A 14,530-nucleotide genomic window follows, 5' to 3' on the forward strand; every position below is an offset into this window, starting at 1 on the left:
CCCTCAACCTGCTGCTCTTCACCCTGGCGGCCCTGAGGCACCGCGGGCTCGGCCCCGCGATCATGGTGGCCCGGGGCTGCGGGCAGGGGCTCAACCTCGACTGTGCCCTCCTGGCTGTGAGTGCGGGGCACGGGCACGGGGAGGGGTGGAGGGACTGTGGGAGTCCAGGAGGGATGTTGCCCCCAACATTTCCAGTTGCCCCCCAGCATCTCCACATGCCCCTGGTCTCTCCCAGTGCTCCCAGCCCCTCCCCTTGCCCCCTGGCATCTCCTACTACCCCCAACGTCTCCCACTGTCCCCTGGTATCTCCCATTGCTCCCCAATATTTCCCGTTGCCTCCACCACTTCCAGGTGCCCCTGGCATCTCCAATTACCCCAAACATCTCCCGTTACCCCCCTGGCATCTCCAATTACCCCAAACATCTCCCGTTACCCCCTGGCATCTCCAATCACCCCAAACATCTCCCATTACCTCCTTGGCATCTCCAATTACCCCAAACATCTCCCATTGCCTCCCCAGCATCTCCCATTGCCCCCAACAGCTCTAATTGCCTCTAGCACCTCCAATCATCCCCAAAATCTCCCATTGCCCCCTGGCATCTCCAGTTACACCCAACATCTCTCATTGCCCCCAACAACTCCACTTGCCCCTGGCATCTCCCATTTCTCCCCAGCATCTCCCGTTGCCCCTCTGCTATTTCTCATTGCCCTCCCCAGCATCTCCTGCTGCCACTGCCACCTCCAAATCCTCCCCACATCTCTCATCATCCCCTGGCACCTCCCATTGCCCCCTGTTATCCCTCACTGCCTCCCAACACCTCCCATTGCCCCCAAGTGCCCCTGGCATGCCCAATTTTCCCCTGGCACCTCTCATTGCCCCCCTGGTATCTCCACGCGCCCCCAACACCCCTCCCTTTGTCCCCCCGCCCCGGAGGTGCCGATGCTGCGGCGGTGCCTGACCTGGCTCCGCTCCACGGCCGCGGCCGAGGCGCTGCCCCTGGACCAGCCCGTGCAGTGCCACCAGCTCGTGGGGTACGTGGTGCTGGCCCTGGGGGCCGCTCACAGCGGGGCTCACATCGCCCACCTCGGTGAGTGCCGGCCCTGCGGCGGGGGGACCTCGGCCACGGCGGAGGAGCGGGGAGAGGGTGCTCCCGTCCCGGGGGGATGGAGATATCCCGGGGGGATGGAGGTATCCCGGGGGGATGGAGGTATCCCAGGGATACGTGTCCTGGGGGATGCTCGTGTTGAGGGGGATGCCCAGAGGGATGCCCGTATCCCAGAGGGATGCAGATGTCTCGGGGAAGGGAGCCGATGTTCGGAGGGGATGCTCCTGTCCTGGAGGGGTGTGGATATCCCAGGGAAGGGATGCTCGTGTCCCGGGGGGTGCACATGTCCCAGGAGGGGGATGTAAGCCCAGGAGAGGGGGTGCCCATGCCGAGAGGGGCTGCGAGGGTACAAGCAGGGCGCGGGCAGGGTGTGGGCAGGGCACAGGCAGGGTGTGGGCAGGAGCAGCAGCGGCGGGCGCGGCGGTGCCGCACAGTCTGTGATCCCCCTCTAGTGGTTCCCAGCCCGACAGCCAAAGGGCTCCCGCTCCCCCCGCGCTGCTCCCGGGTGGCGTCTGGCACACACAGCCCCGCACCCCAAAACCCTACACCCCCCAGCACCCCATAGCCCTGCACCTCAAAACCCTACACCCCCCAGCACCCCATAGCCCTGCACCCCAAAACCCTGCACCCTTCAGCCCTGCAACCCCCCCCCCACAGCCCTGCACCCCAAAACCCTGCACCCCACAGCCTTGCAACCCCCCCCCCCCCCCCAGTCCTGCACCCCTCAGTCCTGCACTCCAAGCTCCCCATTGCCCTGCACCCCTCACCCCGTCACCCCCCAGCCTCCCCAGCCCGCGGTGGGTGCCAGGGCTGCCCACCCCCCTCAGGGGAGCAGCTCTGCCCCCCCTGCCCACCCTCCCGCACGATCCCCCGGCACAGGATGCCCCGGTGCCCCCGGGACACGACACCGAGCCCGGGAAGGGGGTCAGGGGAGGGGGAACGGGGCATTCCCACGGTGTCCGGGTGAAACCAGTGTCCCTGTGTGTGCCCCCAGCCCGGCTGGCACAGCGGGACGGGGGCCCTGCCCTGCTCGAGTCGCTGCTGTGGGCACGGCCCGGGGGGGGCGGCGTTGGGGGCACAGCCCCCCAGACCGGGCTGGCCCTGCTGGCGCTGCTGCTCGCCATGGGCACCTTCTCCAGCCCCTGCGTCCGGCGCCGCGGCCACTTCGAGGTGGGAAAGGGGAAAACCCCGGTGGGTGGGGTGGGGGCACCAGGGGGAGGGTCCCGTGGGTGGGTGGGTGGGTGGATGGGTGGGTGCCCATCCAGGGGCTGCCCCGCGAGGAGGGGGAGCTGGGCTGGGGCAGTGCCCCCGACACCCCCTGGACACTCCCCAGGTTTGCAGGTTTGGGGTTTCTGGGCTTTTCTCCCTGGATGGGATAAGAGGGAAGGTGGGACAACAGGAATGGCTTCACACTGGCAGAGGGCAGGGTTGGATGGGAGATTGGGAAGGAATTCTTGGCTGGGAGGGTGGGGAGGCCCTGGCACAGGTTGCCCAGAGAAGCTGTGGCTGCCCCTGGATCCCTGGAAGTGTCCAAGGCCAGGTTGGAGCAACCTGGGCTGGTGGAAGGTGTCCCTGCCCAAGCAGGACCTGGATAATGTTTAAGCTCCCTTCCCACACAGAACATTCCATGATTCATTTGCCTTTTCCCCCCGGGATGCCCTGGCACAGCCTCACCACGAGGCACAGTTTGGCTCCACACATTCCCTGTGCCTCCATTCCCTGCCCACAGGTTTTCTACTGGACCCACCTCTCCTACATCTCTGTCTGGACCCTCCTCATCCTCCATGGCCCCCACTTCTGGAAGTGGTTCTTGGTTCCTGGCTCCCTGTTTGTGCTGGAGAAGGTTCTGGGCTGGGCCTGGCGCCGGGCGGGGGGGCTGCACATCGTGGAGGTCAACCTGCTCCCCTCCAAGGTGTGCACCCAGAGCTCCTCTGGGGAGAGCAGGAATAACCCAGTAAACCCAGAGTTTCCATGGAAAACTGGGGGTTTGGATGGTTTAGGTTTGCAGGGAGAGGTGAAAGAAATTTCTTCGTTTTCGAGCCATTGTTTATTTAACTGAGAATTTTTGCTGATTTTTCAAGTTCAAAACCACCCAAAGTCGTGGAACAACTGGAGCCAAAATGAAAACTGCCCAGATTCTTAATTTTGACAAAACCCCTGTTTGAGTCCAGCCTGAACTGGGACTGTTGTTCAACACAAAGTGGGCAGAGAACAGGGGAATAAACCCCCTTTTAGGTCCAACCTGGGAGCCCGTCTTGTGTCAGCCACTGGGAGACACAGCCCAGGGGTTCAGCTGCACAGGGACCCCCTGGGCACACCAGCCAGTGTCCTCTGGCTGCTCCAGCTTTCCTGCTCCCCTCCTCCTCCAGGTGACTCACCTGGTGATCCAGAGACCTCCGTCCTTCCACTTCAAACCCGGGGACTACGTGTACCTGAACGTCCCGGCCATCGCCTCCTACGAGTGGCACCCCTTCTCCATCAGCAGCGCCCCCGAGCAGCCAGGTGGGAGCACAGCCTTCCCAATGTCCCATCCCTGGGGTGCTTTGCATCACTAGAATGATGTTTTGCATCCCTGGGCTGATGTTTTGCATCGCCAGGGTGATGTTTTGCCAGCTTGGAGCAGCCTGGTCCCGTGGGAGGTGCCCCTGCCCCTGTGGCAGCAGGTGGCACTGGATGGGTTTTAAGGTCCCTTCCAAGCCAAAGCATTCAAGATTTTGAGCACCCTCTTCTCTGTTTGATCCCACAGAGACCCTCTGGCTGCACATCAGGTCTCTGGGCCAGTGGACCAACAGGCTGTACGAGTACTTCCAGCAGCTGGAATCGCCCAGCCCGGAGCCGAATCCGCCCGGGAGGAGCCGGAGCTGGGCACAGGTCGGTGGGACTGGGATCAGCTCTGGGCAAACCCAGCAAAGCAGCACAGCCAGGTCTGGGCTGGATGTGGAGTGGATCCCTGGGGTGCTGGGTTATCCCTCGGGATGCACATTCCCTGCACGGTGCTTGCCCAGCCCTGGGGGATTTGGTGTCCCACCGCCCTGCTGACCCTGCTGGAGGGACACAGCCCCCGGGAGCATCCCAGCAGTGATTCCTGCCCTCTGTTTTCCAGGAAGGCTCGGTGGCCTCTGGCAGGGATGGATCTGTCCAGCTGACAGCGTTCAGAGCCACTGCCCTGGGACAGGACCTGGAGAGGGGGGTGAGCACTGAGCCCAGCCCAGGGCAGGGAGGGGGCTCTGCCCCATCCACAGCCAGGAGCGACCTGGAGGAACCAGCCCAGAGCTTCTTCTTTAAGGGATCCTTCAAACAGAACCCCTGGGGTGTGCCCAGGGCCCTGCCAGGACACCGAGAGCCTCCACTGGTGGCTTTATCAGGATGTTGATCCCTCCAGGCTGGAGGAGCAGCCACAGGGGGGTTAGATTGGATACTGGAGATCAGGAAGGAATTCCTGGCTGGGAGGGTGGGGAGGCCCTGGCACAGGTTGCCCAGAGAAGCTGTGGCTGCCCCACCCCTGGAAGTGTCCAAGGCCAGGTTGGAGCAACCTGGGCTAGTGGAAGGTGTCCCTGCCTGTGGCAGGGGGTGGAATGAGATGGACTTTAATGTCCCTTCCAGCCCAAAGCATTCCATGATTCCATGATAACAGATCTGCTCCTGTCCATCCCTGGATAAGCAGAGGTGCCCTGTGGCTGCTCCCACTGCCTGAGCCAGCACAGTCACTGCAAACCCCTCATTCCCCCCAGCTCTGACTGAGGGATGGGGCTGGAAGTGTGTGTGCAGCTGGATAACCCAGCTGGGAAAACCCCCCGATCCCAGGAACAGGCAGGGTCAGGAGGGGCTGGGCAGGGAGGGGCTGTCACTGCTCTGTAGGGAGGGGATGTCCCAGCTCTGTGCAGGGAGGGGCTGTCACTGCTCTCTGCACCTCACAGGGTTCCACCGGCCCGGGGGAGACCCGGCGGCTCTGCAGTGTCAAGGTGAGGGGCTGGGGCCTTCCCTGGGCTCAGCATTCCTGGGGGGACCCACCTGTGGGCCTGAGCACCCCATCCCTGCTCCTGACCACCCCATCCCTGCTCCTGACCACCCCATCCATGTTCCTGGCTGCCCCATCCCTGCTCCTGACCACCCCATCCCTACTCCTGACAGCCCCATCCCTGTTCCCAGCCATCCCATCCATGTGTCCCCAGGTATGGATGGTCCCATGTGGGGCTGATCCCAACCCTGCCCTGCTGGAGCCTTCCTGCTCCTCCCCACCCCTCCTCCTCTTCCTTTGCTCCCACAAAACTCCCCCAGAGCCCCCAAATTCCACCTGCAATGCCCTTTGTGCTCTATCCCTGCTCTTCCCCTCAGGCTGGGAGTCGCTCCAGCCCCCTGTGATCCGTGTGTTCTCTCTCCCAGTGCTTCCTGGACGGTCCCTACGGGACCCCGACGCGGCGGATCTTCCTGTCGGAACACGCCGTGCTCATCGGGGCCGGGATCGGGATCACCCCCTTCGCCTCCATCCTGCAGAGCATCATGTACAGGTGGGTGTCCCTGCAGCTCAGGGTGCCCCTGGAGACCTGGGAGCTTCCCAGAACGGCCCTGGCTGGATTTGGGAAGCACCAGGTGATGTTCAGCCAGAAAGACCTGTCCTTCGACACCCCTCGGGGTCCTGCTCGCTTCCAACCTCGGCACTCGGTTCCCAGACCCCCAGGGGGGTCCTCTCTCAGTGCCAGGATTTTCCCGGGGGGGGGGCAGGAAGGGACAGGAAGGGACATCCTGGGGCAGAAAAGGGACAGAGAGGGGCAGGAAGGACAGGAAAGAGCAGGAAGGGGCAGGAAAGGGAAGGCAGGGGCAGGAAGGTGCAGGAGTGGACAGGCAGGGGCAAAAAGGGACAGAAAAGGACAGGAAGGGACAGAGAGGGGCAGGAAAGGGCAGGAAAAGGCAGGAAGGAGCAGGAAGGAGCAGGAAGGGGCAGGAAGGGGCAGGAAGGGGCAGGAAGGGGCAGGAAGGAGCAGGAAGGAGCAGGAAAGGGCAGGAAGGGCTGTATCCTCGTGCACAGGTACCGCCGGCGGAGGCTGAGCTGCCCCAGCTGCCACCATTCCTGGTGTGAGGAGCTGCGGGACCAGGACATGACCCTCAGGAAGGTAGGAATGGGAGCAGGAGCACATGGAGGGGATGTGGGATCCAGGTGTGCCCTGGGGTGGGGCAGGAGGGTGCAGAGCCCACGGGCATCCCTCCCATGCCGGAGGTTTGGGCAGGGCATGGCCGGGTTTGGTGGCCGGATTTGGTCCCTGTGCTGCTTCCACCTCCGGAGCAGAGGCTGCCCCGCCCTTCCAGGTGGATTTCATCTGGATAAACCGGGATCAGAAGCACTTCGAGTGGTTCCTCAGCCTCCTGAGCAAGCTGGAAAGGGAGCAGGCGGAGCTGGAGCCGGGAGGTGAGCGGGAGGCAGGGCCAGCATTCCCGGGACATCCCCCATCCATCCCGGTGCCGGGGTGCGGGTCCGCGGTGCCAGCCGGGCTCCCCTGGCACCCCCAGGGCGGTTCCTGGAGCTCCACCTGTACATGACCTCGGCCCTGGCGAGGAGCGACGTGAAGGCCCTGGGGCTGCAGGTGGCGCTGGATCTGCTGGCGGCCAAGGAAAAGCGGGATTCCATCACCGGGCTGCGCACCCGGACACAGCCCGGCCGGCCCGACTGGGGCAAGGTGGGCACCGGGACACGTCCCAAAACTGTCCCGGGGCAGGGGGAACCAGGGATAGACCCCTCTGGGTGCGCTGGGACATCCAGATCCAGGACAGGGAATGCCAGGGGTTACAGGGAGCCTGAGCTGTGCCAAGGCAGGCAGGGATCAGAAATCAGGGAATGGGTTGGGGTGGAAAGGACCGTAAAGATCCGTAAGATCCTTAAAGGTTCCAACCCCCTCATCCAGCCCAGGGATCACAGAACCGTGGAATGGGTTGGAAAGGACCTTAAGGATCATCCTGTTCCACCCCTTAATCTGGCCCAGGAATCATAAATCATGGAATGGGTTGGGTTGGAAAGGACCTTAAAGATCATCCCATTCCAACCCCCTGACCCATCCCAGGGTCATAAACCATGGAATGGGTTGGGGTGGGAGGAGCATTAAGGATCATCTCATTCCGACCCCCTAATCCACCCCAGGGATCATAAACCATGGAATGGGTTGGAAAGGACCTTAAGGATCACCTTGTTCCAAGCCCTAATCAGGCCCAGGGATCATAAGCCATGGAATGGGTTGGTCTGGGAGGGACCCCCTAATCCGGCCCCCAATCCCCTGGGTCCAGCCAGCACTCCCTCTCCCCCTTCCCCCTGTGCTCCAGGTGTTTGGGAAGGTGGCCCAGGAGCAGGTTGGGAAGGTCCAGGTGTTCTTCTGTGGCTCCCCAGCCCTGGCCAAGGTCATCCGGGGGCACTGCGAGCGCTTCGGCTTCCGCTTCTCCAGGGAGAACTTCTGAGCCGGGGCCTTCCCGCCCTGCCAGGCCTGCCCACGGATGGCACCGGGGCTGGGAGCTGCTCCATCGGGGCTGGGAAGAGGGGGGATGCACGGTGGGATGGGCCAGGGGGATGTGGGATGGAGGGGTGGGATCCTGGGGCCGGGTGGGATGTGGAGATGGGGGTCCTGGAGCAGCCACGGTGGGGTGGAGGGGGAGAACCAGGGTCCCAGGGATTTGGGATGGCAGGGATGGGTCCTGTGTCACCTGGCAGGGATTTGGGATGGCTGGGACGGGTCCTGTGTCACCTGGCAGGGATTTGGGATGGCAGGGACGGGTCCTGTGTCACCTGGCAGGGATTTGGGATGGCTGGGACGGGTCCTGTGTCACCTGGCAGGGATTTGGGATGGCTGGGACGGGTCCTGTGTCACCTGGCAGAGATCTGGGCTGGTTTGGGATTCCCCCCACAGGAGGGCACTGCAGCCCCGGGAACAGCTCCAGGCGGCCCTTCGGGAATGGGGCTGCGCTCCCGGGACCCCCCGGATCCCTGTTGGACCCCCCCGGGTCCTCTGGGACCCCCCGACCCCATCCCTTATCCCGGGGCAGCTCCGGCTGCTCCTTCCTGGGAGGCACCGAACGTTGTTCTGCAAAGACAAATAATTTGGCAGCTCCTCCATCCCATCCCTCCCCACCCCATCCCACCCCATGTCACCGGGGACAACCAGGAACAAGACAATAATTAGGGAATCCTGGAATGGTTGGAGTTGGAAGGACCTTAAATCCCCTCCAGTTCCACCCAGGGACACCTTCCACTAGCCCAGGTGGCTCCAAGCCCCGTCCAACCTGGCCTTGGACACTTCCAGGGATCCAGGGGCAGCCACAGCTTCCCTGGGAATTCCACCCCAGCCCCTCCCCACCCTCCCAGCCAGGAATTCCTTCCCACTATCCCATCTTTCCCTGCCCTCTGGCAGTGGAAGCCATTCCCTGTGTCCTGTCCCTCCATCCCTTGTCCCGATTAAAACCACGGCGGAAATCGGGCACTCGGTGTTAACTCGGGGGTTGTTTCCTCGCTCGCGTCCTTTGGGAGCCCTCTGGACTCATGGAATGGTTGGGGCTGGAAAAGCCCTCAGGGATCACCGAGTCCAACCCTAACCCCGACCGTGTCCCCAGGTGCCACATCCACAGGGCTGTTAAACCCCTCCAGGGGTGGAGCTCCCCCCCTGCCCCGGGCAGGTCGTTCCAACCCCCTTTTCCATCAGGGAATTTCCCGATATTCCCCCTGACCCTCCCCTGGCCCCGCCCCGCCCTCGGGGGCGGCTCCTCGCCGGCCACACCCCTCTCCCCGCGGCACAACCTCCACCTTTGCGGTGCGGCCGAGCCCCTCCCGCTGCGCTTTCATTCCCGAGCCCCGCTAATTATCGTTAATTAACCCCGGAGCAGACCCGGCCGGGTCACGCGGCTCCTCCGCGCCGCCCACGTGACCGCGACATGGGCGGGGCCGCGCGCAGCCAATCGGAGCCCGCCCCTCCCCGAAGCCCCGCCCCCTCAACTCGCGCTCCCCATTGGCCGCCGCCGGGGCCGCGCGCGCGCCGCGCCCCACCCATCCCCCCCGCCCCGGTGGGTCCGGTGGGAGGCGCAGAGCAGGGACACAGCCCCGGGGTGGGGAGGGAGGCGGCGGCGGGAGCGGCCCCGGTATCCCCGGTGTGTCCCGGTGGCGGTGCCTCCGCCCGGCCCGGCCCGGCCCCGCCCGGCGCCGCTGTGGCGGTAGCGGCGGCGCCGCGCCGCGCGCTCTCATTGGCCGCCGCCCCGAGCGCGCGCCGCCCACCGCGCGCTCCCATTGGCCGCGGCCCGCCCGGGCGGGGCCCGGCGCGGCCCCTCCGTGCGCCCCCGCTGCCCCGCGCGGGGGTTCCGCCGCACGACAGGGCCCGGCGCAGGTACCGAGCGGGGCGGGAGGGACCGGGATAAACCGGGATAAACCGGGACAGAACGGGACAGGCCCCGCGGCCAGCGGGCTGGGGACGGCAGGGAGGGGTGAGCGGGCTCAGCCCGCGCCGGCGGGGCTGGGCTGGGCTGGGCTGGGCTGGGCTGGTGTGAGAGCCGGGCATGGGGGAATAGGGGCTGGGAATGCCGGCCCTGGAATGGGGGATTGGGGGATATGCGGTGCGGGAATAGGGACTGGGAAAATACGGCCCGTGGGGCTGGGGGATGTGGGAACATGGGCCATGGAAAGTGGGAATACGGGCTGTGAGGTATGGGAATATAAACTGTGAAATGTGGGAATACAGCCTGTAGGGTACGGGAGTATGGACTGGGAAAATACGGGCTGGGGGATGCGGGAATAGGGGCGGTGGGAATATGGGGTGTGGGGTGCAGGAGTATGAGCCTTTGGATGTGGGAATATGGGCCCTGGGATATGGGAATCCAGGCTGTGCTGCTGAGGAACTCCCAGGACCCTTCCAGCCTGAGTCCTGCCTGGAAAACCCCCAATCCAGGGGGATCCGAACTCCAGGGGGAGTAAATGGGGATCACTGAGGGCTCCCAGTCCTGGAAAATCCCGGTGTGTGCTGTTCCAGGGGGTTCTGTGGCCTCAGCCCTGGAACGGGGGTATTCCTGGGACATGGGTTGTGTTACTGGGATAATCCTGGAATGGTTTGAGTGGGAAGGGACCTCAAAGCCCATCCAGTGCCGTGGGCAGGGACACCTTCCCTGTTCCCAGGCTGCTCCAATCCCTGGCTATCCCTAGGGAAGAGTTTGGAGGGGCTGCCCCTGCTCAGCTCTGGGGTGCCTGTGCTCCATCCCGGTGTTTTCCATGGATTTGTGTCTCACTGAGGCCTCAGGGATCACAGATCCCACCTGGAGGCTCTCCCAGGCTCGGGATGTTCCTTGGAATGTTGTCCTGGTCCTTCATTTCCCACTGGGAGCTCCAGGGCTGTCTGACCAAGCCTTGGAACTTCCATCTGGGAGAACAGGAGTTTTCCAGGTGCCTCTGGAACGTGCAGAGTGATTCCACCTGTTTGTGGGAAGGATCCAGGTGAGGTTGTGGCTGCTGGGACAGGTGGATTGATTTGTTTGGGAGCTCTGGGAATTTTGTGTGGGATCAGTGAGTCCTGAACAGGATTTAATTCCGAGGTGTGGCCTGTATGTGGGTTTTTTTGGAATTCACTCCCTCTGGAACAGCAGGAAGAGGAGAAAACCTGATGATCCTCCTGCCAGGGAGGGGGAAAATTCCAGTAATATCGATTTTTCCTACCAGGGAAGGGGAGAATCCAGATAATCCCAATTCTGGGAAGAGCTGAGTGAGGGCTGGGAGGAGGAGAACATTCCAGGATTTGATGGTCTCCACTCCTTCCAGGGCACAGACCTGTGGAAAACAGGGAGAAATCCCATAATCAGTGGGAATTTTGGCCCTTTCTTGCCCCAGGAAGTCAGGAAGACACAAATAGGACGAGTTTATGCTGCAATTCCTGAGGGATTTGGGCTTCCAAGTGCTGCCCATCCCAAAAAAGCTCAGGAGGATCCAGGATAGTGGGATTATCATTCCAATTTTTGGCTAAAAATCTTCCTCTTGCACATTCCCAGGCAGGGGAAGAGGCTCGTTTTCCACCCAGGAATGTCCATTCCAGCTCTGCCTGTTGGAATTGGGGAAGTGCAGCCCAAAAATGGGGGAATTTCTCAGTGGATTTTGTTATTTTCCCATCAGGAATTGGAACCCTTTGGCTTTTCCAGCAGCCACAGGAGCTGCCAGTGGTTCCGAGTTCTCCTGGATAAAACTCTCCAGGGATTAAAAAAAAAGGGATTTTAAGGCCATTTTGTGCTTCCCAACTCAGCCAGATGGGAAAAGGCTGAACAATATTTCACAGATCCACGTCCTGCTGGGGTTTTCTTTGGAAAAGTTGGGAAGTGGGGCTGGAATTCTGCCCTTTGTGGGTTAAAAGGCTTTATTTCCCCCCCGGTGACCCTTGGAATACGGTTGGGAATCGATAAATAAAGTCAAGGTCAGAGGAATTTTGCTGATCCAGGTGTTTTTTGGACCTTTTCCACAAACTTCCATGATTATTTTGGCTTCCCAGCTCCTGGAATGGCTCTGTGCTCTCCCAGGGAAGGGAGACTTGATTTCACAGGGAATAATTGAAGCATTTTTGGGTGGCAGCTTCAGGAAAACAGGGAAAAATGTGGGAAAAATACCCCAAGTACCATCTTAGGGCTGTGATCCCACGGGAGCAGGAGCAGGGATCCTCAAAGTGCTGCTTTGGGGGCTTTTCCCTCAGTTTTGGTGGATTCCTCCATTTTTTTCCTGTTCCTGGCATGTGACCCTTCAGGTGATGCCTCCTTTAACTTTCCATGGGCTAATCATGGAATCCTGGAATGCTTTGGGCTGGAAGGACCCTGAAGATGATCCAGTTCCATGGGCAGGGAGACTTCCACTGGAAACAAGAGGGTTTCCTTCAGGAAAACAGGGAAAATATTGGGAAAGAAACCCCAAAATGCCATTTTTGGGCTGTGATCCCCCTGGAGAAGGAGCAGGGGGTCATGGAATCCTGGAATGCTTTGGGTTGGAAGGACCTTAAAGATGATCCAGGGACACCTCCCACTGCCTCCCTTTGGAATGGTTTTTCAAAGTATCCCAGAAATCCTGGCTGGGGCTGCTCCGTTGGTGTCCCACGGCCCTGGAATGACTGGAGGCCCAGGAAAAGGGGAAGCTGGAGCTGGCAGGAATTCTCTGTAGGACGAGTGTCCCCAGGTCATTCCTCTCCCATTTTTGGTCCTGAATCCCCAGTTTTCCAGCAGGAAAACAAGTCGTGGCTGGTGCAGGTCCTGCAGGAAATTAGATTTTCCTTCAGGAAAACAGGGAAAATGTGGGAAAAATACCCCCAAGCACCATCTTAGGGCTGTGATCCCACTGGAGCAGGAGCAGGGCATCCTCAAAGTGCTGCTTTGGGGCTTTTCCCCTCATTTTTGGTGGATTTCTCCTGGTTTTTGCTGTTCCGGATCTCGGTTCCTTCGGAAAGGGAATAATGAGCTGGATTTCTCTGAGGTTCCAATAAATTGGCTCTGTTTCTCTGGACTTTTAATTGAGCTGGAAGATGAAAAGGAATCTTCTCATGGAGTTAATTGAACGGGTTCTTTGGGGTTTAACGATGGAATTTTCCCGTCGGAGCCGCAGTCGGAACTTCCCGAGCCGGTTCCTGCCGGATTCAAAGGGAGTTGACTCATCCCTGAGCTCTGTGAGCAGCCCTGAGGTGGCAGAGGATGTTCCCCTTTCCCACTGTTGCCATTTTGGGATTTTCTGACGCTCCTGAGTAAAATTTGGGAATTAAAGCAACGAGCAGACCCGGAAAACTTAGCAGTGATCCCGCAGAATCTCCTCCCAGACCACAGGAAGCTGGGTTTGAAATGGGAGTGTTGAGATGGGAATATTGGAGGGGATAAAAGGCATGGAAATGAGAGCCTTGGAAAGAAAGCTCCCTGCTAATTCCAAAGGAAAGGAGCTTTTCCCTGGTGTCTCCTCCCCAGTCTGGCACCTTTTCTTCCTCCCTCGTTTGTGGTTTTGGAGTTAAACTTCAGCTGATTTGGGAAATTTTGGGTTAAGAAGGTGGAATATGGCAGGGAAGAGTTTTAAAAATCAGGAATTGTGGACGTGGTTTCATAGAATCCTGGAATGGTTTGGGTTGGAAGGGACCTTAAAGCTCCTCTTGTTCCAACCTTCCACTGTCCCAGGTGGCTCCAAGCCCTGTCCAGCGTGGCCTGGAACACTTCCAGGGATGGGATGTTTGGGTTGGGATTGAGGGATTGGATCAAGAAGCAAAGTGTTGGATGAGGCTCACCTGATCCCAGGCTTTCCATGCCTGGTAGGATCCAGTGATTCCATTTGGGATGTCCCTGGAGAAGGGGCTGGGGAGGTGCCACAGCACCGGCTCTGGCTCAGGGGGGTGGTTCCCTGTGTTTCCTGGGATTTGGGGCTCATCCAGAGTCTCCCAAACACCAGGGAAGGAGCAGAGGGGAGGGGAGGGAGCATGGAATGACCCTGAGTTGGTGGGAGAGCTCTGGACCTTCAGTGGTGGGACAAGGAAGGTCCTTGTCCCTTGCCTTTGGAAGTGGCTCCAGTCAGGCTCAGGCTCAGTCCTTGTCTTGCCATGGAAAGCAAAGTCTCTTCCATGTGTTCTGTGGGGTTTTCCATGTGTTCTGTGGGGGTTTCCTTGTGTTCTGTGGGGTTTTCCTTGCGTCTGTAGGGTTTTCCATGCATTCTGTAGGATTTTCCATGCTTTCTGTAGGGTTTTCCATGTTTTCTGGAGGGTTTTCCGTGTTTTCTGTAGGGTTCAGTCCAGGCTGTGTCTCTGAGGGACCTTGGGAGTGTCCCTAAGCTCTGGGAATGGGGCTCAGGGCAAATCCCTGCTCTGGAACTGAACTTCCAGTCCATCCAGTGTCCAGATGTGCTGGGATCGGTGGGATTGGAGGAATTCCTCTTGAGGAAACCTCTGGAGACACCTGGACCTTCCTTCTGGGAGGTTGTGGAGCTCTCCCTGAGGAGTTTGGAGGCAGCTGAGCAACAGTTTTCCATGAAATCCCAGGCTGTGCCGTGCCTTCCCACTCCCATGGGCACGGGGGGTTGTTCCAGAGCTCGGATGCAGCGAATCCCTGGCGGCCGAGCAAAGTAGGTCAGTTCTTTGGGAATGCTGTGATTAATTCATAAATGCCATTTTTTTCCTGGAGGAGATGGAGATCCAGGTGGATCCCAGGGCTCCTCCTCCTGCCACAGCAAAGTGATGCTTCCCGGGAAAAGGAGCCGGGAAGGAGGGAAAGGATTATTTTTAAGCCCTTCTGGAGCTTTTCCTTGAACGTGAAATGTTGGGTTTTTTTCCCCTTGAACATGAAATGGGTTTAGAAGAGCAAATCCTGCCTGGAATGTAACGATTCCAAAGCCTTGGCAGATGGGGAATTTGTTTCCAAACACCAAGTGTTGGAGCTGTTTGAAGCCTGGTTTTGAGGATGAGCAGCACTCGGGAATG

The 14,530-nt window shown here is 60.3% G+C and overlaps 1 protein-coding gene across 4 annotated transcripts in view; it reads left to right on the forward strand.

Moving 5' to 3' along the window:
- Positions 1-576: 576 nt before the first annotated feature.
- The window catches only part of GLCE (glucuronic acid epimerase), a 44,360-nt gene continuing 30,406 nt past the window's right edge, over positions 577-14,530 (forward strand). For 2 of the 4 annotated variants that reach the window (XM_064669314.1, XM_064669311.1), the window contains exon 1: positions 9,307-9,457. Coding sequence is in view for 1 of the 4 variants with exons in the window: in XM_064669310.1 (XP_064525380.1) it covers positions 941-1,088; positions 2,101-2,276; positions 2,836-3,018; positions 3,476-3,608; positions 3,853-3,977; positions 4,210-4,296; positions 5,024-5,068; positions 5,490-5,614; positions 6,133-6,217; positions 6,411-6,510; positions 6,612-6,778 (1,374 nt within the window). In the remaining 3 variants the exon portion in view is untranslated. Of the gene's footprint in view, positions 1,089-2,100; positions 2,277-2,835; positions 3,019-3,475; positions 3,609-3,852; positions 3,978-4,209; positions 4,297-5,023; positions 5,069-5,489; positions 5,615-6,132; positions 6,218-6,410; positions 6,511-6,611; positions 6,779-9,306; positions 9,458-13,871; positions 14,180-14,530 lie in introns of those variants that run through there. The other 2 variants (XM_064669310.1, XM_064669312.1) reach the window with 2 other exon arrangements.

Source organism: Pseudopipra pipra, chromosome 12 (genome assembly GCF_036250125.1).
Source record: "Pseudopipra pipra isolate bDixPip1 chromosome 12, bDixPip1.hap1, whole genome shotgun sequence".
Classification (NCBI taxonomy): domain Eukaryota; kingdom Metazoa; phylum Chordata; class Aves; order Passeriformes; family Pipridae; genus Pseudopipra; species Pseudopipra pipra.